The 25,244-nt window shown below is 43.8% G+C and overlaps 1 protein-coding gene across 1 annotated transcript in view; it reads right to left on the bottom strand.

Moving 5' to 3' along the window:
* Positions 1-14,578: 14,578 nt before the first annotated feature.
* Positions 14,579-25,244, bottom strand: part of LOC139377219 (F-box and leucine-rich repeat protein 7) — a 68,706-nt gene continuing 58,040 nt past the window's right edge. Inside the window, exons 3-4 of the mRNA XM_071120219.1 lie at positions 19,150-19,785; positions 14,579-16,390 (exon numbers count right to left, since the gene is read on the bottom strand). Of these exons, the coding sequence (XP_070976320.1) occupies positions 15,654-16,390; positions 19,150-19,785 (1,373 nt within the window). The 3' untranslated portion in view covers positions 14,579-15,653. The remainder of the gene's footprint in view (positions 16,391-19,149; positions 19,786-25,244) is intronic.

Below are 25,244 nucleotides of genomic sequence, written 5' to 3'. Positions count from 1 at the left end.
TTTTTTTTTTTTTTTTACTTCCGCATAGAATGGTCTTCTTCTTGGCTATTTTGCCCAACAAGACGAATGACGGGTATGTGCTGCCGCTTACTGGCCAGTGTTGCGCCATTGCACGCCATTAGCAATACTGAACAAAACTTTTACACGCAACATGTAACAATTTCAAAGATTTAACTGAGTTACAGTAGTTCATAAAGGGAAATCAGTCAATTGAAATAAATGCATTACGCCCTATTCTATGGATTTCACCATGACTGGGAATGCAGATATGCATCAGTTGGTCACAGACGTTTAAAAAAATAAAATAAAAAGGATACAGATACATTTGAAAAAAAGAAAAGAAAAGGTAGGTGCGTGGATCAGAAAACCAGTCAGTATCTGGTGTGACAAACCATTTGCCTTACGCAGCGCGACACATCTCCTTCGCATAGAGTTGATCAGGCTGTTGATTGTGGCCTGGGGAATGTTGTCCCGCTCCTCTTCAAGCTATGCGAAGTTGCTGGATATTGGCCGGAACACGTTGCAGTACACATCGATCCAGAGCATCTCAAATATGTTCAAAGAGTGACATGTCTGGTGAGTACGCAGGTCATGGAAGAACGGGGACATTTTCAGCTTCCAGGAATTGTGTACAGATCCTTGCGACATATGGCCGTGCATTATCATGCTGAAACATGAGGTTATGGTGGCGGATGAATGGCGCGACAATGGGCCTCGGGATCTCGTTACTGTATTTCTGTGCGTTCAAATTGCCATCGTTAAAATACAATTGTATTCATGGTCCGTAGCTTATGCCTGTTTATATCATAACCACACCACCAACATGATGGACTCTGTTCACAACGTTGACATCAACAAACCGCGTGTTCAGTGTATTTTAAAAATCCACAATCCCCCTACATTATCCATAATCCCCTCAGATATCCACCTCCATTATCCACAATCCCCCTCCATTATCCATAACCCCCATTATCCATAATCCCCCTCCATTATCCATAACCCCCATTATCCATAACCCCCCTCCAATATCCATAACCCCCATACATTATCCATAATCTCCTCCAATATCCCCTCCGTTATCCATAACCCCCATACATTATCCTTAATCACCATACACTATCCATTATCCACCGCCATTATCCATAATCACCATCCATTATCCATAATAAACCTATTAGCTCTACATCACAAAAGGTTAAGGTAAAGCTATAGGTCACAAGTTTAGAGGAGGAAACCACAATGCTATTCACAGTTCAGCGGGTTTGAACACATTGACACCTCTCTCACTATCACAATGGAGAGTAGGAGCGCATTTGAAGCGGTTGTATTTTTTATCATATCCATAATCATATCTCTTATTTGGGAAAATAAAATGTTTATAACAAATTCCCACTAGTTCCCACGATGGCCTATGCCGAAACACGTCAAGATGCTTTAAAGACATTTTAGTTGTATGAAGAGTGCCGTGTTCCTCCTAGTTTTTTTTTAATGCCCAAATAACCCCTTTACCAAATCACATGATCATGAGAAATATTGATCAAGATGTAATAACATGGCAAAGTCAATATTTCAACTTGTGATAACAGGGAACAATGCTTTCTACATTTCAAGAGTATTGTCAATCACTGTTTGGTGGGATACAATTCATAGCTAAGTGCTCTGGACAGGTGACAATGAGGCTTTTAAAGGCATTTCACTCCATGCAGTTCCAACTTGCGAAACCGTCCATGCTTTCCAATGCTGGCTGGTCATTGGTTAAAGTAGGATTCTGTTTCAATGTTGTTGTGGCTGCAGTAACTGACCCTATTGGCTCAAATAGTGCATCTCTTATGGCTCATCTCCAGATGGGCCATATCGCTGAGGAAAGGGGTCCTCCTGATTTGAATGTCATGATGGGCTTGCCTGGTATAATACAAAATACTTGTTTTGAAATATTAGCCAGGCTTGATGGTTGAATGTAGGGCATTGCAACCTGGACTCATGGGCAGGCGTAATATAGTAAATGTAAATCCGAGGACATTCCAATTAGTGTGATATGTTACGAATTACAATTCGTATGATACTGTACGTTTCAGATTGCACTTGGTTGTTGCTAATTTTAGCTAGGTGGCTAACGCTAATGTTAGCTAGGTGGTTAACATTAGCTAGGCTAGGGGTTGGGGTTAGAGTTTAAGGTTAGGGTTAAGAGTTAGGTTAAAGGGTTAGCTAACATGCTAAGTCATTTTAAAGTAGCAAGTAGTTGCTAATTAGCTCAAATGTTCAAGTTGTCCATGTGGAGATTTGAACAGGCAAAAGGTTACTAGACGTTTGCATTATACGCCCATCCATCCACCCTGACCAACCACTCTACTTTCAGTTTTTTTTATGCCTTAATTAACCCTCTGTCTTATGTAATGAGACCAGACTCGGCATCCATCTGATATAGGCAGGCATCAATGCATTCATTAAATGAAATGGTGGCCTCACCAAAAATAACACCAAGATGAGAATTCAATGTGTAGCCTAAACGTTATAACAGTGTCTGTGTTTATTTGGATTTTTAAATTATTTTTTTTAATCTACCTGAATATGATAGCAGATTTTTACTGTACCCAAAACCATTCTGTGATTTTATTTGACCAATATGGGATTGACATTATATGGCATTACTGCATAAATGTAATGGAGATTTAACTGAATTGCGCATCAAGAGATGTTATTATAACCATTTCGTTTCACTATGTCAATGGTAAAAGACATGTAGGTAGAACACACAAACAGTAGGTGGCAGCATAACCTCAACGATGAGAATCCACACATTTGTATATTCAATTAAATTGGTCTTTATTTCACGAAGACGTACCTCTCCAAAGCAATGGCGGTTCATTGTTCAAATGGCTAAACAAGGAGAACGCTGTGCCGTGCCTAATGTCCCGTTTTGAACACTGTCCGTTGCTAGGCATCCCACAGGTGCACTTACTTGGCTTTAGGATCCTCGTTGTCATGGGTACAGGGGAAGGCCTGGACCACCTGTGCGTTTTGATTGGCTACGGCCGAGCTGCTCGCTGCAATAACCTTCCTTGACATCATGTCAAACTCAGTGCCTGATGGTATGAAGAGGAGTAACACTTCAGCGGATACAACATGGAGACTTCTGAACATCTTCACAACTGACATTGATGTCCAAAAGATATGGCTCATGAATTGACATTGTAACAGTGTTATATAGCGCTATGCGTTTCTGCACACACCTGAGTTCCTACTCCCTTACCTGCATGTTTCATTTACATTTCTTCGTCTGTAATGTATGCTGAGCCCTTTGAAAATCATACCTGTATTATTGGGTTGAAAAATGGCACATTTGGGAACTTATAACTGTCTAAATTGCAACGTAGTGTCTGACTTGCCTAGTTAAATAAAGATAAAATAAATAGAGGCACACCGTTGAGGAAAGCCCCTTTGCCCTTCTGAGCACAGTAGAGTTTGTCCTCCACATGGCTGTAGATGATCCCAAACTCAGTCTAGGGACCAAAGGTGAATGATTACTACAGTGTACTATTATGGTCTGGAGAAGTGGGACCAAGTCATTGTTTTACAAGTCCCAAGTCAAGTCCCAAGTCCGAGTCAAGACCATCTCAAGTATCAAGTCCTAAACTTTGTGTTTCGAGTCCTAAACAAGTCATAATGTGCTCTTCACCAAATGTAATACCATTTCATATTCTTAACAAGAGTAATAGTTAGTATATTACATTTACGCAAATCATGAATGCTTAAAAAAAATCTCTATATATTTATTACTTTCCATATACATTTTATATTTCCATGGAAATACATGGGTAGCCATGAGAAAGACACTCCAATAGTGATCGACTATCGAGGATCGTGCCATCGGGCCATGTAGGCTTGTACACAATCGCCCAACCTTAACACACACACTGTCACGCAGTTTTATTCTCTATTTTGGTTAGGCCAGGGTGTGACTAGGGTGGGCATTCCATGTTCATTTTCTATGTTTTGTATTTCTTTGTTGTTTGGCCGGTGTGGTTCTCAATCAGAGGCAGCTGTCTATCGTTGTCTCTGATTGAGAACAATACTTAGGTAGCTTTTTCCCACTGTGTTTTTGTGGGTAGTTGCTTTCTGTTTTTGTGTCTGCACCAGACAGAACTGTTTTGGTTGTTCTCGTCGTCATTTTGTTAATCAGTGTTCAGTTCCATTAAAGGATGAACACGTACCACTCTGCACCTTGGTCCTCACCTTCTTCCACCAACAGCCGTTACACATACACACACTCTTTGTGTGGTTACAGTAGGCGTACAGTAACGTATGTCAATGGTTTTAGGAACAGCAGTAACATCAGGCAGGATTTAGGCTACATACTGCCTAGTGGGTCCTCACTGCCTAGTGGGTCCTCACTGCCTAGTGGGTCCTCACTGCCTGGTGGGTCCTCACTGCCTGGTGGGTCCTCACTGCCTGGTGGGTCCTCACTGCCTAGTGGGTCCTCACTGCCTAGTGGGTCCTCACTGCCTAGTGGGTCCTCACTGCCTGGTGGGTCCTCACTGCCTGGTGGGTCCTCACTGCCTGGTGGGTCCTCACTGCCTAGTGGGTCCTCACTGCCTAGTGGGTCCTCACTGCCTGGTGGGTCCTCACTGCCTAGTGGGTCCTCACCGCCGATGGTGGGTCCTCACTGCCTAGTGGGTCCTCACTGCCTAGTGGGACCTCACCGCCGATGGTGGGTCCTCACTGCCTAGTGGGTCCTCACTGCCGATGGTGGGTCCTCACTGCCTAGTGGGTCCTCACCGCCGATGGTGGGTCCTCACTGCCGATGGTGGGTCCTCACTGCCTGGTGGGTCCTCACTGCCTAGTGGGTCCTCACTGCCTAGTGGGTCCTCACTGCCTAGTGGGTCCTCACCGCCGATGGTGGGTCCTCACTGCCTAGTGGGTCCTCACTGCCTAGTGGGTCCTCACTGCCGATGGTGGGTCCTCACCGCCTAGTGGGTCCTCACTGCCGATGGTGGGTCCTCACTGCCTAGTGGGTCCTCACTGCCGATGGTGGGTCCTCACTGCCTAGTGGGTCCTCACCGCCGATGGTGGGTCCTCACCGCCGATGGTGGGTCCTCACCGCCGATGGTGGGTCCTCACTGCCGATGGTGGGTCCTCACTGCCTAGTGGGTCCTCACTGCCTAGTGGGTCCTCACTGCCTAGTGGGTCCTCACTGCCGATGGTGGGTCCTCACTGCCGATGGTGGGTCCTCACTGCCTAGTGGGTCCTCACTGCCTAGTGGGTCCTCACTGCCTAGTGGGTCCTCACTGCCTAGTGGGTCCTCACTGCCTAGTGGGTCCTCACTGCCGATGGTGGGTCCTCACTGCCGATGGTGGGTCCTCACTGCCGATGGTGGGTCCTCACTGCCTAGTGGGTCCTCACTGCCTGGTGGGTCCTCACTGCCGATGGTGGGTCCTCACTGCCTAGTGGGTCCTCACTGCCTAGTGGGTCCTCACTGCCGATGGTGGGTCCTCACTGCCTGGTGGGTCCTCACTGCCTGGTGGGTCCTCACTGCCGATGGTGGGTCCTCACTGCCTAGTGGGTCCTCACTGCCTGGTGGGTCCTCACTGCCGATGGTGGGTCCTCACTGCCTAGTGGGTCCTCACTGCCTAGTGGGTCCTCACTGCCTAGTGGGTCCTCACTGCCTAGTGGGTCCTCACTGCCTAGTGGGTCCTCACTGCCGATGGTGGGTCCTCACTGCCTGGTGGGTCCTCACTGCCGATGGTGGGTCCTCACCGCCGATGGTGGGTCCTCACCGCCGATGGTGGGTCCTCACCGCCGATGGTGGGTCCTCACTGCCGAGAACAGCAGTAGAGACACCCTGCCCCCCCATGGCCAGGTCGGGTAATACAGGTATCATTAGTCATTACTAACACCAATCAGAACAGCAGCTTCAAATGTCAAACTTGCGCCTTCCTCTTATTTTCTTCTCGCATGTTTTGCAGGTTGCAATCCATTTTTTTGTTGATACAGCGTCGTCTTTATATCGGAAAATATATAAATTAAAAATTATAATTTGGGGTATCATCTTTCCAAGGGCTCCATCTGAACTCACCCGCCGATGTTCCTCTGCACTGACACGCACGCACAACTTTTTCTCAGCTGGCACAATTTGATTGGCTGCTGTCCGATTCAAACTGTAATCCGTTAAATGAAGAGTTGATGCGCTGCACACTTTTTAAGAGCATCATTTTTCATATTTGGGCTTGGGGAGGGTGTCGAGTCATAAGGCTTAAGTCTAAGTCAAGTCACGAGTCATTGGTGTTAAAACTTCTTATGGCTGGGGGGGAAGTATTGAGTAGCTTGGATGAATAAGGTGCCCAGAGTAAACTGCCTGCTCCTCAGTCCCAGTTGCTAATATATGCATATGATTAGTATATTTGGATAAAAAAACACTGACGTTTCTAAAACTGTTTGAATGATGTCTGTGAGTATAACAGAACTCATATGGCAGGCAAAAACCAACCTGGAAGTGGGAAATCTGAGGTTGGTCGATATTCAACTCAGCCCCTATTGAAGATGCAGTGGGAGATTGATCATGTTGCACTTCCTAAGGCTTCCACTAGATGTCAACCATCTTTAGAAACTTGTTTGATGCTTCTACTATGAAGGGAGGCTGAATGAGAGGGGAATGAGTCAGAGGTCTGCCAGCAGTCACGCGCTGGTCACGCGCATTTCACATGAGAGGTATCTCCCGTTATTTTGCTTTTCTGAAGAGAAAGGAATTCTCCAGTTGGAATATTATTGAAGATTTATGTTAAAAACATTCTAAAGGTTGATTCCATACATCGTTTGACAAGTTTCTACGGACTGTAACAGAACTTTTTGACATTTCGTCTGCAACTAGTGAACGTGCTTCATGAGTTTTGATTTGTTTACCAAACGCGCTAACAAAAGTAGCTTTTTGGATATAAATTATGGAAATTATCGAACAAATCAAACATTTATTGTGGAACTGGGATTCCTGGGAGTGCATTCTGATGAAGATCATCAAAGGTAAGTGAATATTTCTAATGTTATTTCTGACTTCTGTTAACTCCAACATGGCGGATATATGTATTTGTTCTCTGAGCGCCATACTCAGATTATTGCATGGTTTGATTTTTCGGTAAAGCTTTTTAAAAATCTGACACAGCGGTTGCATTAAGGAGAAGTGTATCTAAAGTTCCATGCATAACACTTGCATTTTCATCAACATTTATAATGAGTATTTTTGTAAATTGATGTGGCTCTCTGCAAAATCACCGGATGTTTTTGGAACTACTGAACATAACGCGCCAATGTATACTGAGATTTTTTTTATATAAATATGAACTTTATCAAACAAAACATACATGTATTGTGTAACATGAAGTCCTATGAGTGTCATCTGATGAAGATCATCAAAGGTTAGTGATTAATTTTCTCTTTCTGCTTTTCTGCTCTTTGGCTGGAAAAATGGCTGTGTTTTTCTGTGGCTTGGCTCTGACCTAACATAATCGTTTGTAGTGCTTTCGCTGTAAAGCCTATTCGAATTCGGACACTGGTGGGATTAACAACAAGATTAAAATTGTATAGGATACTTGTATGTTTGAGGAATTTTAAGTATGAGATTTCTGTTGTTTTGAATTTGGCGCCCTGCACTTTCACTGGCTGTTGTCATATCGATCCCGTTAACGGGATTTCAGCCCTAAGACCAGGTGACCAGATGTCCCCGTTCACCAGGGACAGTCCCCGTTTTTGATGGCCTGTCCCCGGCTGGAGCTGTCCCCGGAAATGTCCCCGTTTTTAACTGTGCATTAAAAACAGACCGCAAAATGAAATATGTTACTTGGCAAGAAAGACCTGGCAGCAGAGCCTACGGGTTGACGTCTCAATCACATTGTGCTTGTTTTGTCCAGCAGAGGGGGCTGCTCGCTATAGCAGCTTCATTCACTCTTCTTCTTCTACTAACTACTTGCTCGCGATAGTTTTAGAGAAAACTGCTGTGGAAAACTCGGCCAGAAGCAAGCGAATCCACAACATTACCACAAATGTCTTTTCAAGCCAGGTAAGTTACAATTGTTTGAGATACTAGCTAGTGATGTTATAATGTCACAATTTATTATATAGATAGATTGTCTGTTCTATAAGGTTTTAAATAGGCTATGCTAGCTAACGTTAGTTATGTAGACTAAGTTAGCTAGCTACTGTTATGGTAGCTAGGTTAAAAAACGTTCACATGTAAACATGCGGGCTATTTTGAAAATATGATTATATCAAATGAACGCAATTAATTCTGAGAATATTTTTTGTAGATAACAATTTTAAATGGTTTGGCATTATAAGTAGTGTGGAAATATATTGAGAAATGTTCATGGATAACATTAGCAGTGGAGAGGAAGGAGATGAGGAAGACTGGATAGGAAAAAGAGTGAAGGAGATAGAAGAGGAAAGCTGTCACATGGTGACAGAGACAATTCATTTTTCCAAACAATGTTTATGAAAAAAAAATAATAATAAATGAGGCAAACAATGGCAAGCAATCAGAATCTATTAACCAAAGTATTTTATCTAATAGTATGCTATTTATTAACACAGATTGGAGAGGAAGGAGAAGGAGAAATTAAAGGAGTAAAAAATAGTGAAGCAAGGAGAGTGTAGAAGAGTGAGGTGGAAAGGTGAAGAGAAGGACAGGAAGAAAAGAGGAGGAGAAAGATTGGAGGAGAAGAAAAAGTGAAGAGAGTAAGTAGAGTGACACAAGGAGAGTGAAGAACAGACACTATGACTCTTTCCAAGAAACGGAAATGCACTTTTTATAACAGACATGAGAGAATTTCCATTTATACGCTCAGGTCAAGACAATAGAATGGTTCACTGCACCCTTTGTAATTCCTCTCTTTCAATTGGTAGCAATGGTGGAACATCAACAGATGAAAAAGCATAAAGCCTCTCCGATTGGCCGTGTTGGTTTGCCCTCTGTCACCACATTCTTCAAGAAGGTAGAGCCTTCCCAAGAAGAATATGGTTTAGCTGTGCAGGAGGGTGTCTTTGCATACCACACTATGCGACACAATCATAGTTACAGATCTATGGACTGCACAGCACAACTGACACGGAAGCTTTATGAGCCAACGTTTACATGTGCTAGGACAAAATGTGAAGCCATAGTGAGTAACGTGTTAGCACCATGTGCTAGGACAAAATGTGAAGCCATAGTGAGTAACGTGTTAGCACCATGTGCTAGGACAAAATGTGAAGCCATAGTAAGTAACGTGTTAGCACCATGGGCAACTACTTTGGTAACACAGGACCTAGACCAGGTTGAATTTGTGTCCCTGGCCATTGATGTGTCCAATCATGAACATGTAAAGCTGCTGCCAATAGTGGTCAGATATTGTAAGATATATGATGGCAGCACATCTGTGGAAACAAAACTGCCTGATTTTGTTGAATTGAATGGAGAAACAGCAGAGGACCTTGCAGCTGAGGTCCTGGTGGTCATCCCAAAATGTAACCTGGAAAATATTCTCTGCCGACAACAAATACCTTCTTTGGAGGTCTGAATAGGCTGGGGAGGGTCAATGTCCATACCAAAGTTAAAAATGCTCTGCCGCGGGAGGTGATTGGCTGAGGTTGTCCTGCACACGTCATTCATAACACGGCCAGAACAGCTTTGGATATGATGTTGAGTACCTGCTCACAAAGATATTTGGATATGTTCATATTTTCACCGTCAGAGTAGAAAGACTGAAGGGCTTTTGTGAGTTGTTGGCCAGGAGTACCATAACATTTTAGGACACAGCTATGTTCGCTGGATGTCCATGCTCCCTGCTCTAGAAAGAGTGCTGAAAATGTGTCATTCCAATCCTTTTTTCTTTCTGAAGACAAATGCCCTGTTGTCCTGCGAACAATGTTCGAAGATCCACTGACTGAACTTTGGCTGGCCTTTGTCCATGGAAACTTGACACGAATTCCGTGACACGATCAAGATGCTTGGAGGCCAGGACCACTGTGCTGTGGAGTCCGCTGCTATTCTGAGAAACGTTGAGGCAAAATTGACTGCAAGACGTGATGACAACTTCATTCCAGTTTTGGTCAGAGGACTTCTTAAGAGCTAGAGGGAAATGGAGACATGTCTAAAGAGAGCTTCCTCAAAACATCCCAATCGTTCTTCACTACGGCTGTGAACTACTTGCAAGCATGGGGAAAGCACACAGATAATCTAAAAGATTCACATTGTCTCCTTTTAAAAAGGCAACTTCAGCGTGAAGAGATCCAGAAGGCAGCAGGCACACTGCAGGAAAAATGCCCCAATGTGACCATCAATGAGGATGCATTGTGTGACGAGGTTAGGGCCTGCAAGAATTCCTAAAGAGGGGATCGCTTGAAGAATGGAAGCGTGTCTGACTAAGAATCTCTTAGTCAGAGATGGAGCACGGTGGTTACCCACTTCAAAGAGAATGACATCCCACACACTAACCTGGCTAGATTAGCGTCTGTTGTCATGTGCTTACCTGGAAGTAATGCACCAGTCGAGAGAGTATTCACCCAAACTAATGATATATGGACAGCAGCAAGAAATAGGTTCACTGATCCTACCATCAAGTCCATTCTTATTGTGAAGACAAACTTCAACCTCCCCTGCCAGGAGTTCATGGAGAAGCTGGCCAAAGACAGAGCAATCCTGAAGAAAATACATTCTTCTGAGAAATATACAGATTCGGTTGGTATAAGTATATTATGTAGTTACCAATATCATCAGCATCTTATTTCTTTATTATGTTGTTAAGTATTTCATATATACTATTGTCTCTTTTTTTCAATTTTGCTCATGTTCTCTTCTGTTCTTAGTCTACCCAGACCACTGAATGGCTGTTCAGATTGGACAGTTCTGTCTTGTCTATAGTGTTTCTGTAGTATAGTTGTTTTCTCAATCACAATGTGCCTGTTAGACGAAACACATGAAACCGGAATTGTCCCCCTTTTTTAAAAAAAATCCTAGATAATAACATTGGATATTTTAATTATATATTGACCGCCAAACTGGAAATGTCCCCGGTTCTCATTCCAGAAATCTGGTCACTTTATGTTAAAGTCGAAGTCGAGTTGCAAGTCATCATATTTGTGACTCATGTCTGACTCAAGTCCAAGTCATGTGACTCGAATCCACACCTCTGCTGGTCTGTATATCTCATATTTTCAATAATGACACAATTCGCACACGACAAACACTTGCATAATATGGCCGAGCCTAACCGAACAACAGACTGAATGTTGTCACACTCAATCAGCTGGCAAATTTCACAAACACTTCCAGCTGATTGCGAGGAAATGCTTTGGTCAGCTGCCTTCGGTTACATTTGTCTATTTACATATTGTGCATCACCTGCATGGGACAGGAGATTGAAAATACAAGTGACAATTTAGCTAACGAGATTGCAGTACGATAGAAAGAGGGTGTCTATGGGAACTATTTCACGCTCTGAGTATTTTTACATGACACTTCCGGACGGATGCTTGCCTAAACGTCAGACTGTCACCATTTTTACCCCGTGGCTATTCAGTCTGAAATAAGTCTGTCTAAAAATTAAAAATAAACGACTCGAGTCTCTACGAGGCAGAATGTTGACTAAAATGATATTTACACTTACTTGACTTGTTGCACATGCTGTTGGTCCATTTGATGGTAGGTTGGAGGAGATTGGTTATCTGCAGGAAAGCGTTGTCTACCTGACTTTTTGCTGTAGGTTATGTTAAACTTGTTACATTTACCAGTAATGAAGTGTGCGCTAAATACCCGTTTGTATTTTTGACGCTGGCGTCCAACCACCTCGTTTTACAGCAAGTATCCATGCATCTCGTTGCGCTGCTCCTTTGGGAAAATCTATACACTTTTCATTTCTGTCAATCGGGAACACCCCACCAGCGAACATGATTGTCCAAAGCTTTTTACTCTCTACATGGATCTTAATGTCCTCATATTACTAGCCTAATTCTAGGAGGTAGCTCTTTTTTTAGACGTTCTTTAGCTGATGGTTTACATTCGCACAGGAAGTTCTCTGGGAATAACGGTTGCGGAACACTTCCGAACATAGCTCCTTGAAAACGGTTCCCAACTGAGCGATATCATTTGCCGCTATGGCCAAGCTGCAAAGTCAACATTGGCTATATCGTGAAATGTATTGGCTAGAATATGGCTATAAATTAGCCAGAATCGAATATATTTAGAATAGAAGTGTATTGTCCCTCAGAATGGTCCATTTGTATTTTTTTTAGTGCCAACAATAAAACAAGAAGAGGATGTTGTACACAAACGCCTTAATCACACCGATAGTATATGTTTACGCAAAATAGTACGCAGCATCATTTGGATATGTTTGCAACAAATGTTCAACATTCACCTTCCCCTACCATTTCTGTCAAGCCATCTACGCATATATTTTGACGCTTAACTTCGATAAATCCAACGTATGCACAACACAGAACGCAGTGCAACTGCCTCCAACGCAATGCCGCAAGACAAACGCCGTGTTCCATATCATATCCATCACACCAATGCTGTTGCTAAACGTTTCTTAAACAGAAGAAAAATTGGGCGGGAGCTACCTTTATTTGTCCTATAGAAACTTTTGTTTTAGTTGCAAAACGTTTACAAAACTGTTTTGACTAATAATTACACACCTGACATCTCACTGCCATGCTAGATTCAGATTCCAAGAACACAGGATGAGATGTTACTATCCTTTGTGAAAGCACTTCCAAGAGTTAATGAACAGTGAGCCTGGTGAAATTTGGGGAGCGCATCTTCAGTAGTGTACCTTTGGTTCCTAGGGTGTTTCGGCCTTTCACACTATACACCCTCCCCAAAGGCGGCCAGCGACAGGGTGATCAATCCTACGCTTGCGTCCCATTCCCAATTAGTCATAGGAGTTGCCTTGTTGTTGATAGCCAACATCCCCATTGGATGTAGTTAGCACATTCACCACTACGTGGCAGAATTTGACAGGTTTCAGTAGATCAAAGGCGATGGGTTATGTAAAGTTCAGGAATGTGATTGTACTTGTTCATAATGTTGACATTAAACAGGGAAAATTAAATTAAATACATATATAAAATAAAACACAAAGATTAGATTATTTGTGGGCATGTGGTGGTCGATGTAATGCCGAGAATGGAAGCAGGAGACCATATTCTTTGTGGGCATGTGGTGGTCGATGTAATGCCGAGAATGGAAGCAGTAACTATATTCTTTGTGGGCATGTGGTGGTCGATGTAATGCTGAGAATGGAAGCAGGAGACCATATTCTTTGTGGGCATGTGGTGGTCGATGTAATGCCGAGAATGGAAGCAGTAGACCATATTCTTTGTGGGCATGTGGTGGTCGATGTAATGCCGAGAATGGAAGCAGGACACCATATTCTTTGTGGGCATGTGGTGGTCAATGTAATGCCGAGAATGGAAGCAGGACACCATATTCTTTGTGGGCATGTGGTGGTCGATGTAATGCCGAGAATGGAAGCAGGACACCATATTCTTTGTGGGCATGTGGTGGTCAATGTAATGCCGAGAATGGAAGCAGGACACCATATTCTTTGTGGGCATGTGGTGGTCGATGTAATGCCGAGAATGGAAGCAGGAGACCATATTCTTTGTGGGCATGTGGTGGTCGATGTAATGCCGAGAATGGAAGCAGGACACCATATTCTTTGTGGGCATGTGGTGGTCGATGTAATGCCGAGAATATGATCTGTAGAGCAGCCAGGGGAATAATAATAACAATATGATCTGTAGATTAGCCAGGGGGAATAATAATAACTATATGATCTGTAGAGCAGCCAGGGGGAATAATAATAACGATATGATCTGTAGAGCAGCCAGGGGGCATAATAACGATATGATCTGTAGAGCAGCCAGGGGGCATAATAACGATATGATCTGTAGAGCAGCCAGGGGGCATAATAACGATATGATCTGTAGAGCAGCCAGGGGGCATAATAACGATATGATCTGTAGAGCAGCCAGGGGGAATAATAATAACTATATGATCTGTAGAGCAGCCAGGGGGCATAATAACGATATGATCTGTAGAGCAGCCAGGGGGCATAATAACGATATGATCTGTAGAGCAGCCAAGGGGCATAAACACACCTATGAATGGAAGTCACCGTTCCAGACAGAGTTGCATGGCGAGCTCCTTAGTGTCTCATTAGTTTGTAATCACAAGCAGTGTTTTGCATGGACCATTTCCTGAAATGTTTAAAGAAAAAAAAGATATGTTATTTGTGTAAAAACCCAAAAATGGATGTGATCAGCACAGACAAATCAGGAAATCAATTATTAGGAACATAACAGTAATTCATTCTGCAATGAAAATACAAAATAAAACGTATTATGACAGATGACCAACCTTGACTGAGGTGCGGGTTTGACCCTTGTTTACATAGAAGAAATCTAACTCCTCAATGTCTGAGGGCAGAAAAATCATTCATTCCTGATAATTGCACATGTTCATTTTAACATTAGGTAGCGTCTCTGTTTGATTGCGTACTATTTCTATAATAAGAACTTTGAGACATACATGACTCAGAGGCCATCCTCATTTAGGACATTATTTTATTCCACTATTATGTCAATAAAAAATAGAGAAGTGAACACACTTGTTCTAGTGATTGTCTGAGCATAGTTAGTGTACACAATTCTTTAACAAAATGGAACTGGACATTGAATTCCAAAAAAACAACAACCCCACACTTCACTAACCACGGACATGATATGTAGGATTGTCTAGCATTTAAAAAGCTGCAGAAGAATGACATGTAAACAATGAATAAGAGCAGATTTTAGGCTCTAGTTGAAAAGCCAACATAAAAATGAAAAAACAATCTAAAGGTTTTTAAAAGGAAATACAGAACGTTTGCCTCTGGGGCCAAATGGGGTCCCCTTAAATGTACAGAAATATTGCTCATCACCTGATTGGACAGGAAAGGTGCACGCCTCTCCACGGCACTGGTAGAAGCATATTGTTAATTAAAACTAAGGGTTTTATGTGGTTTCATGAGTTAAGAAAAGGACTAACGTTCTATCAAATGAACTGTACAGCCTCTTTAAGCAATGTGGAATGATTGGGAGTTACTGGATCCAGCAATGCCAACTGAAAGGGAGACCTCTTCAGTGGAATGTCACACGTGAACCTTTGACACAAATAAGATAATTATTACTCATAATTAAATTGCATTCCATTTCAAATTCTTGGCCTGACAAAGATACTGAGAAAGCACTAGGAGTTGAGTTTTTTTCATGCTATTATAGTTGTTCCTTTTAAAATGAATATACACTAGTGTTTTATTACATACAGCAGTCATCTGCTTAAAAACGAATCCCTTTTAGAATTAAAATATGTTCTGAAAAACATAACAAAATTTGAAAGTTGAGAAACAGCTTGTAGTGAGGGAATAGGGAGGGGAAAAAAATAACTTAAAAACAGTCTTATGAGTGCTATAATAACATCTATGATAGATTGTCATGTGCACATTACATTACGTGTAGGTGTGGGATACAGGCTTCAGTTTGTAGCCCATTCCCCCCCCCTCAGAAAAAGGCAGGGTTTGTAGCCCATTCCCCCCCCCCCCCCTCAGAAAAAGGCCGGGTTTGTAGCCCATTTCCCCCTCCCCCCCTCAGAAAAAGGCAGGGTTTGTGTGCTCGATGACACAGCGCTTGCAGTGGCGCTTCACGAATCGCAGTGCGTCCAATGGCGCGTCGCAGTCCTGCACGTTGAGCAGCTGCAGGTCGAAGCAGTTGGCCGCCACCACTTGCAGCCCGCGGCCCGTGATGCTCTCGCACGACTTGAGGCTCAGCCGCTTCAGATTGAAGCAGTTGAGCGCCAGCAGTTCCAGGCCTGCATCCGACACCAGCGGACACTTTCCGATGTCCAGCGACTTCAGCTTGGGGCAACTCTTGGCCAGGTACTCCAGGCCGTGGTCCGTGAGGCCCTCGCAGCCCCGCGCGTTCAGGTATCGCAGCCGTGAGCAATACTTAGCGACATACCGAACCCCGACGTCAGTGATCTTTCCACAATGCGCAACGCTCAAGTAGCGCAACCGGCCTTCGAGCTTGGCGATCTCGCGCAGGCCGAAGTCGCTGACGTAGCGGCAGTCGCTGACGCTGAGCTCGCGCACGGCGGGGCAGTAGATGACCAGGTAACGAAGGCCCTCGTCAGTGAGGCGCATGCAGCGCCGCAGGTAGAGGTGGGTAAGCTGGGTGCAGTGGGCGGCGATGGTGTGCAGGCCTTCGTCCTCCAGGGCCAAGCAGTCAGTCATGTCCAGGTAGCGGATGGAGATCTGCTGGCCATGCATTGGCGATAGTTTAAGGGAGACCTCCCGCGTCAGACTGATGCAGGTCACCTTGGAGCAGCCTAGAGAGAGAGAGAGAGAGAGAGAGAGAGAATGTAGTATTTAGGTGTATTCAGGATTTAGAGAGCGTATCAAAACTACCAACAACAAACAAAACAAAAGTGAAATACAGTCGACCACAGAACCCTTTTTTAAAAAACAGTCCCAACAGTCAGAGCATAGCTACTTTCTTATGGCCCACTAATTACATTTTATGGAATTCCATGTCCTGACCATTCTACTCCTGTTTGTTTTAATTCCCAGAGCGATATTAAAACCAGAAGTCTTGAGCATTGAGATCTGCTACTGATCTACAAATGGAAAGCAGCACGGCGCTCCATCTTAAGGGGGGGGGGGGGGGGGGGGCGAATTCAATGTAAAAACACAATGGATAGTAGGGGACACGTCTGGGTTTTCTAGTTCCACACTTCTTTTTTCATGCCGGATGTTTTTAATTGTGACTGGCCACAGCCTTTCTTCTTTCACCAGGCCACCCCTTCCTGAAAAACATGATGTTGAGTTGAGCACCTTTATAAGGCTTCTCTTTCCTTCCTCCTATAACCTCTCAGACTGAAACGTGGGATGCCCAGTTGAGAGGAAAAGGAAGCAAGGTACGACAGCTCTGAGATAGCAAGAAGAACGATTCGGGAAAGTGCTGAGCTGCCAAATAGGTTAGTTGATGGTCTTGCCTTTCGGGAAGTTTATGAAAGCTATGAAGTGGATGGAATGGTTTTGTATCTAGGGGAAACATCTGAGATGTGTTACTCCGCTTTGTTTCTGAACATTTTTCTTCCATTTGAGGCCTAATGAACAGAACCCAGATTCCTTCAACAGAGGGAACTCCAGCAGACCTATGACACGCACCGGGACGGCAACAATCTACTCCGGCAGGAAGAAGGGCACAGGAAGTGGGAAATAAAACACCAGGAAAGAGACTGAAGTCGCATTCCATTCAGTATGCAGTGAGAGTGTAGAGAGAGAAATACTGTGGCAAACAACACTGGGCTCTGGACAGTTTGTACCACAGAGAACATAGGAAGTTTGTTAGGTTGTCTCAGCAGGGTCAAATACATACTGGTATACATGTAACATTTGTGGTGCACTTATCTTGAGATTTGCACTTTTAGGAGTATTCCATTGGTTCGTTCCATTGTGCCAGGGAAACTAGTGATTGAAAGTATTAAATAATGACATTCGACACACAGTATGTATTTCCCCTAGGTCTGCAAAGCTGGGTTGACTTGGACATGGTGTTAACTCAAAGAGGCCCTTTTTTCACAGTGCTAGTCAAATTAGGGTTGTGTTATAAGCCTACATGCATTTTGACTAATCTTTCATAGATTAGTCATTTGACTCATGTCAGGTTTTCTGCATGGGAAATAATACTAACATCTGAACGCATTATTCAAAGAGTAGGTCTTTGAAGAGATGAGAGAAGAACATTCCAGAACATTGTGATCCTGTAAGTCCGACATGTTGTAATGTAAACAGAGATAACGCCGTGGGGGGGGGGGGTTCCTGGGAGTGGGAGGGACAGTCAGAAGTAGTATTCATTACTGCCGGCCCCTGGTTCCTGAAGAACAGGAGAGCTAGGTCATAGGTCATACTTTAGGAATGTACCACCTTACTTACACAAGGTTGCTCTGGTTTGTCTTCTTTAAAATAACAACTCACAAGTTGTTTCAATGTATCCCCTTCCGTACCCGGGAAATTAGTGCATAGAGGTGGCCTTGCTGTATGGGAGACTACCTCTCCAAGAGGAGAGTTGACACCTTAGATACATTAGTCACCATAATGATTTCTGTATGGGAGACTACCTCTCCAAGAGGAGAGTTGGCACCTTAGATACATTAGACACCATAATGATTTCTGTATGGGAGACTACCTCTCCAAGAGACGAGTTGACACCTTAGATACATTAGTCACCATAATGATTTCTGTATGGGAGACTACCTCTCCAAGAGGAGAGTTGGCACCTTAGATACATTAGTCACCATAATGATTTCTGTATGGGAGACTACCTCTCCAAGAGGAGAGTTGGCACCTTAGATACATTAGTCACCATAATGATTTCTGTATGGGAGACTACCTCTCCAAGAGGAGAGTTGGCACTTTAGATACATTAGTCACCATAATGATTTCTGTATGGGAGACTACCTCTCCAAGAGACGAGTTGACACCTTAGATACATTAGTCACCATAATGATTTCTGTATGGGAGACTACCTCTCCAAGAGGAGAGTTGGCACTTTAGATACATTAGACACCATAATGATTTCTGTATGGGAGACTACCTCTCCAAGAGACGAGTTGACACCTTAGATACATTAGTCACCATAATGATTTCTGTATGGGAGACTACCTCTCCAAGAGGAGAGTTGGCACCTTAGATACATTAGACACCATAATGATTTCTGTATGGGAGACTACCTCTCCAAGAGACGAGTTGACACCTTAGATACATTAGTCACCATAATGATTTCTGTATGGGAGACTACCTCTCCAAGAGACGAGTTGACACCTTAGATACATTAGTCACCATAATATCTCTGAGCAGCAGTTTTTATTTATTTATTTAAGGCAGGAGGAGGCTAAGTGTACTTTTCTTTCTTTCACACACAGTTTTTTCTTTGTGGCACTGATTCTGCTGACTGCGGGTATTGGTCTACTTGTGATAACTGTGATATGTGGTGAGGGTTTTTTCCCCTACTGAACCTAGTGAATACACTTGACATTAAGTCTGCTAAATGATTCAAATGTTCAATGTAAATGTAGATGTTTACCTGAAACGTCTAGATGCTCCAGGTTGGGACAGCGCGACACCACCTCGAACACGGCGTCATTGGACACGTTATAGCAGCCCGCCACCTCCAGGCGGCGCAGCTCGGGGCAGCACTGGGCCACCGTGAGTAGACCGCGGTCCGTCAACCTCCGGCACCCGCTCGCCACAAGGGTCTCCAGCATCAGGCACACGTTGGGCGTGTCCTGGCAGAGGCGCCGCGTCAGTACCCGCAACGCCCGGTCGACGTGCAGCACGTCCCCCGTCAGCCGGATGCTCCGCCACAGCCGGGGATCCCACGCCAGGTTGTACCAGCGGCGGCAGACGCGGGCGCAACGGCACAGCTGGTTGGTGGGCAGGCGGGCAAAGACGTCCAGGAAGATCTGGTCCGGCAAGAGGTCGATGGGCACCGATGCCCCCTGGTGGTGGTCCCGGGTGGCGCGGCGGCGTGAGTGGGTGGCGGAGAAGAAAGGGGGAGGGGAGGTGGCGTGCACCATGGCAACCGTCTCAGAGGAGGAGGTGGAGGAGGAGCTGTTGAAGGGGGCCGACAGGGGAAGGAGAGGAGAGAGAGGGTGGAGGTGAGGAGGAAGGATGAGAGCAGGGCTGGGGGTGCTCAATGTCCGCATGCTCAGGTCCGAATCTGGGTGGGAGCGAAGGAGAGAAAGAAAGGGAGAGAGAGCGAGAGAGTGGGTTAATTGTTGCCTCTGTGTGTGTGAAACAACATACTGTCAGGTGACCAATAGGAATGACTCTTTGTTCTCTGCGGCATCAAATTCTTCAGTGCTCACCCTGAGTTGACCTCGACAGCAGGGATGACTTTAGTAGGCATACTGCAACCATCAAATAAACTAAATAATCAATAATGTGTAATCACTGACTACATCAGGGATGGCTGCTGTATCCATTGTACCCAGATAACCACTGTAGACCACGTGAACCATGAATCAAAATGAATTATATCCTACAAACCATGAATCAAAATGAATTATTTCCTACGAACCATGAATCAAAATGAATTATTTCCTACGAACCATGAATCAAAATGAATTATTTCCTACAAACCATGAATCAAAATGAATTATATCCTACGAACCATGAATCAAAATGAATTATTTCCTATGAACCATGAATCAAAATTAATTATTTTCCTATGAACCATGAATCAAAATGAATTATATCCTACACACCATGAATCAAAATGAATTATATCCTACAAACCATGAATCAAAATGAATTATTTCCTACGAACCATGAATCAAAATGAATTATTTCCTACGAACCATGAATCAAAATGAATTATTTCCTACGAACCTTGAATCAAAATGAATTATTTCCTACAAACCATGAATCAAAATGAATTATTTTCTACATTTTTAAACCATGTTTGGGTAATTTGCTCTACAGGAAATGAGGTATGAAAACAGACAGGTCCCGTCTATTATGGCCGTGGGCCTGAACTCTGCAGCGTTCCTTCAACAGTCATGTCTATCTCTGTTACAAGACATCCTTGAAAGTACTTTTCCCCCAATGATCACTTACATAACTCTAATGACTTCAATGATGAGTTATGTCTAATTGGGTTAGGTATACATTGTTTAACCTCTTTGATCTCTAGGGGCGCTATTTCATTTTTGGATAAAAAACGTTCCCGTTTTAAGCGCGATATTTTGTCACGAAAAGATGCTCGACTATGCATATTCTTGACAGTTTTTGAAAGAAAACACTCTGAAGTTTCAGAATCTGCAAAGATATTGTCTGTAAGTGCCCCAGAACTCATTCTACAGGCGAAACCAAGATGATGCATCAACCAGGAAATGATCAGAATTTCTGAAGCTCTGTTTTCCATTGTCTCCTTATATGGCTGTGATTGCGCAAGGAATGAGCCTACACTTTCTGTCGTTCCCCCAAAGTGTTAGCAGCATTGTGACGTATTTGTAGGCATATCATTGGAAGATTGACCATAAGAGACTACATTTTCCAAGTGTCCGCCTGGTGTCCCTGCGTCGAAATTGGAGCGTAAAGCCAGGTGCAATTATTTTTCCATTTGAGAGCAAGGAGAAACCAGGCTTCCACGAAGGATATATCATTGAAGAGATATGTGGAAAAACACCTTGAGGATTGATTCTAAACCACGTTTGCCATGTTTCAGTCGATATTATGGAGTTAATTTGGAAAAAAGTTCACGTTTTGAGGGCTGAATTTTCGTTTTTTTTTTTTTTTTTTTTTTTTTTTTTTGGTAGCCAAATGTGATGTACAAAACGGAGCTATTTCTAATACACAAAGAATCTTTTTGGAAAAACGGAGCATCTGCTATCTAACTGAGAGTCTCCTCATTGAAAACATCAGAAGTTCTTCAAAGGTAAGTTATTTTATTTGAAGGCTTTACTTGTTTTTGTGATAGTTGCCTGCTAAATGCTAACGCTAATGCTAACGCTAATGCTAACGCTAAATGCTACGCTAGCTAGCTACTGTTACACAAATGATTGTTTTCCTATGGTTGAAAAGCATATTTTGAAAATCTGAGATGACAGTGTTGTTAACAAAAGGCTAAGCTTGAGAGCTAGCATATTTATTTCATTTCATTTGCGATTTTCATGAATAGTTAACGTTGCGTTATGGTAATGAGCTTAGGTCTATAAATAGAATCCCGGATCCGGGTTTGGTCGTCGCAACAGGTTAAATGGTCATGCCAAAGATGTCTATAAATCAGAATTTTGCTGCTTTGCTAGCACAGACTGGAACATGTTCCGTGATTCTTCCAAATGGCATTGAGGAGTACACCACATCAGTCACTGGCTTTATCAATAAGTGCATCGAGGATGTCGTCCCCACAGTGACTGTACATACATACCCCAACCAGAAGCCATGGATTACAGGCAACATTCGCACAGAGCTAAAGAGTAGAGCTGCCACTTTAGAGGAGACTTTAACCCGGAAGCTTATAAGAAATCCCGCTATGCCCTCCAACGAACCAACAAACAAGCAAAGCCTCAATACAGGACTAAGATCGAATCGTACTACACCGGCTCCGACGCTCATCGGATGTGGCAGGGCTTGAAAACTATTACAGACTACAAAGGGAAGCACAGCCGAGAGCTGCCCAGTGACACGAGTCTACCAGACGAGCTAAATAACATTGATGCTCGCTTCGAGGCAAGTAACACTGAAACATGCATGAGAGTACCAGCTGTTCTGGAAGACTGTGATCATGGTCTCCGCAGCCAATGTGAGTAAGACTTTCAAACAGCTCAACATTCACAAGGCCGCAGGGCCAGACGGATTACCAGGACGTGTATTCCGAGCATGCGCTGACCAACTGGCAAGTGTCTTCACTGACATTTTCAACCTCTCCCTGTCTGAGTCTGTAATACCAACATGTTTCAAGCAGGCCACCATATTCCCTGTGCCCAAGAACACTAAGTTAACCTGCCTAAATGACTACTGACCCATAGCACTAACGTCTGTAGCCATGAACTGCTTTGTAAGGCTGGTCATGGCTCACATCAACACCATTATCCCATAAACCCTAGACCCACTCCAATTTGCATACCATACCAACAGATCCACAGATGATGCAATCTCAATCGCACTCCACACTGCCCTTTCCCACCTGGACAAAAGGAACACCTATGTGAGAATGCTGTTCATTGACTACAGCTCAGCGTTGAACACCATAGTGCCCTCAAAGCTCATCAATAAGATAAGGACCCTGGGACTAAACACCTCCCTCTGCAACTGGATCCTGGACATCCTGACAGGCCGCCCCCAGGTGGTAAGGGTAGGTAACAACACATCCGCCACGGTGATCCTCAACACTGGGGCCCCTCAGGGGTGCGTGCTTAGTCCCGTCCTGTACTTCCTGTTCACTCGTGACTACACGGTCAGGCACAACTCCAACACCATCATTAAGTTTGCTGATGACACAACAGTGGTAGGCCTGATCACCAACAACGATGAGACAGCCTATAGGGAAGAGGTCAGAGACCTGACCGTGTGGTGCCAGGACAACAACCTCTCCCTCAATGTGATCAAGACAAAGGAGATGATTGTGGACTACAAGACAATTAGGACCAAGCACGCCCCCATTCTCATCAACGGGGCTGTAGTGGAGCAGGTTGAGCGCTTCAAGTTCCTTGTCGTCCACATCACCAACAAACTAACATGGTCCAAGCATACCAAGACAGTCGTGAAGAGGGCATGACAAAACATATTCCCCATCAGGAGACTGAAAAGATTTGGCATGGGTCCTTAGATCCTCAAAAGGTTTTACAGCTGCACAGAGCATCCTGACGGGTTGCATTACTCCCTGGTATGGCAACTGCTCGGCCTCCGACCACAAGGCACTACAGAGGGTAGTGCGTACGGCCCAGTACATTACCGGGGCCAAGCTTCCTGCCATCCAGGACCTCTATACTAGGCGGTGTCAGAGAAATTCTTAAAAAATGGTCAAAGACTCCAGCTACCCCAATCATAGACTGTTCACTCTGCTACCGCACAGCAAGCGGTACCGGAGCACCAAGTCTAGGTCCAAGGGGCTCCTAAATAGCTTCTACCCCAAGCCATAAGACTCCTGAACAGCTAATCAAATGGCTTCCCAGACTATTTGCATAGCCCCCCCCCCCTCCCCACGTCTGTCTGATTGAGGTACTATAATTACAGTCTGTCTGTCTGTCTAATTGAGGTACTATAGTTACTGTCTGTCTCTCTGTCTGTCTGTCTCATTGAGGTACTATAATTACTGTCTGTCTGTCTGTCTGATTGAGGTACAATAATTACTGTCTGTCTGTCTGTCTGTCTGTCTGATTGAGATACTGTAATTACAGTCTGTCTGTCTGTCTGATTGAGGTACTATAATTACAGTCTGTCTGTCTGTCGGTCTGATTGAGGTACTGCAATTACTGTCTGTCTGTCTGTCTGTCTGATTGAGGTACTACAATTACTGTCTGTCTGTCTGTCTGATTGAGGTACTATACTTACTGTCTTTCTGTCTGTCTGATTGAGGTACTATAATTACTGTCTGTCTGTCTGATTGAGGTACTATAATTACTGTCTGTCTGTCGGTCTGATTGAGGTACTATAATTACTGTCTGTCAGTCTGATTGAGGTACTATAATTACTGTCTGTCTGTCGGTCTGATTGAGGTCCTATAATTACTGTCTGTCAGTCTGATTGAGGTACTATAATTACAGTCCTTCGGTCTGTCTGATTGAGGTACTATAATTACTGTCTGTCTGTCTGTCTGATTGAGGTCCTATAATTACTGTCTGTCTGTCGGTCTGATTGAGGTACTATAATTACAGTCCTTCGGTCTGTCTGATTGAGGTACTATAATTACTGTCTGTCTGTCTGTCAGATTGAGGTCCTATAATTACTGTCTGTCTGTCGGTCTGATTGAAGTACTATAATTACTGTCCATCGGTCGGTCTGATTGAGGTACTATAATTACTGTCTGTCTGTCTGTCTGTCTGATTGAGGTACTATAATTACTGTCTGTCGATCTGTCTCATATTAGGTACTATAATTACAGTCTGTCTGTCTGAGGTACTATAATTACAGTCTGTCTGTCTGTCTGTCTCATTGAGGTACTATAATTACTGTCTGTCTGTCTGTCTGTCTGTCTGATTGAGATACTGTAATTACAGTCTGTCTGTCTTTCTGATTGAGGTACTATAATTACAGTCTGTCTGTCTGTCTGTCTGATTGAGGTACTATAATTACAGTCTGTCTGTCGGTCTGTCTGATTGAGGTACTATAATTACTGTCTGTCGGTCTGTCTGATTGAGGTACTATAATTACAGTCTGTCTGTCTGATTGAGGTACTATAATTACAGTCTGTGTCTGAGGTACTATAATACTGTCTGTCGGTCTGATTGAGGTACTATAATTACAGTCCTTCGGTCTGTCTGATTGAGGTACTATAATTACTGTCTGTCGGTCTGTCTGATTGAGGTACTATAATTACTGTCTGTCTGTCTGTCTGTCTGTCAGATTTAGGTCCTATAATTACTGTCTGTCTGTCGGTCTGATTGAGGTACTATAATTACAGTCTGTCTGTCGGTCTGATTGAGGTACTATAATTACAGTCCTTCGGTCTGTCTG

This window comes from Oncorhynchus clarkii, chromosome 20 (genome assembly GCF_045791955.1).
Source record: "Oncorhynchus clarkii lewisi isolate Uvic-CL-2024 chromosome 20, UVic_Ocla_1.0, whole genome shotgun sequence".
Classification (NCBI taxonomy): Eukaryota; Metazoa; Chordata; class Actinopteri; order Salmoniformes; family Salmonidae; genus Oncorhynchus; species Oncorhynchus clarkii.
This window is presented reverse-complemented; position numbering and strand designations above follow the sequence as displayed.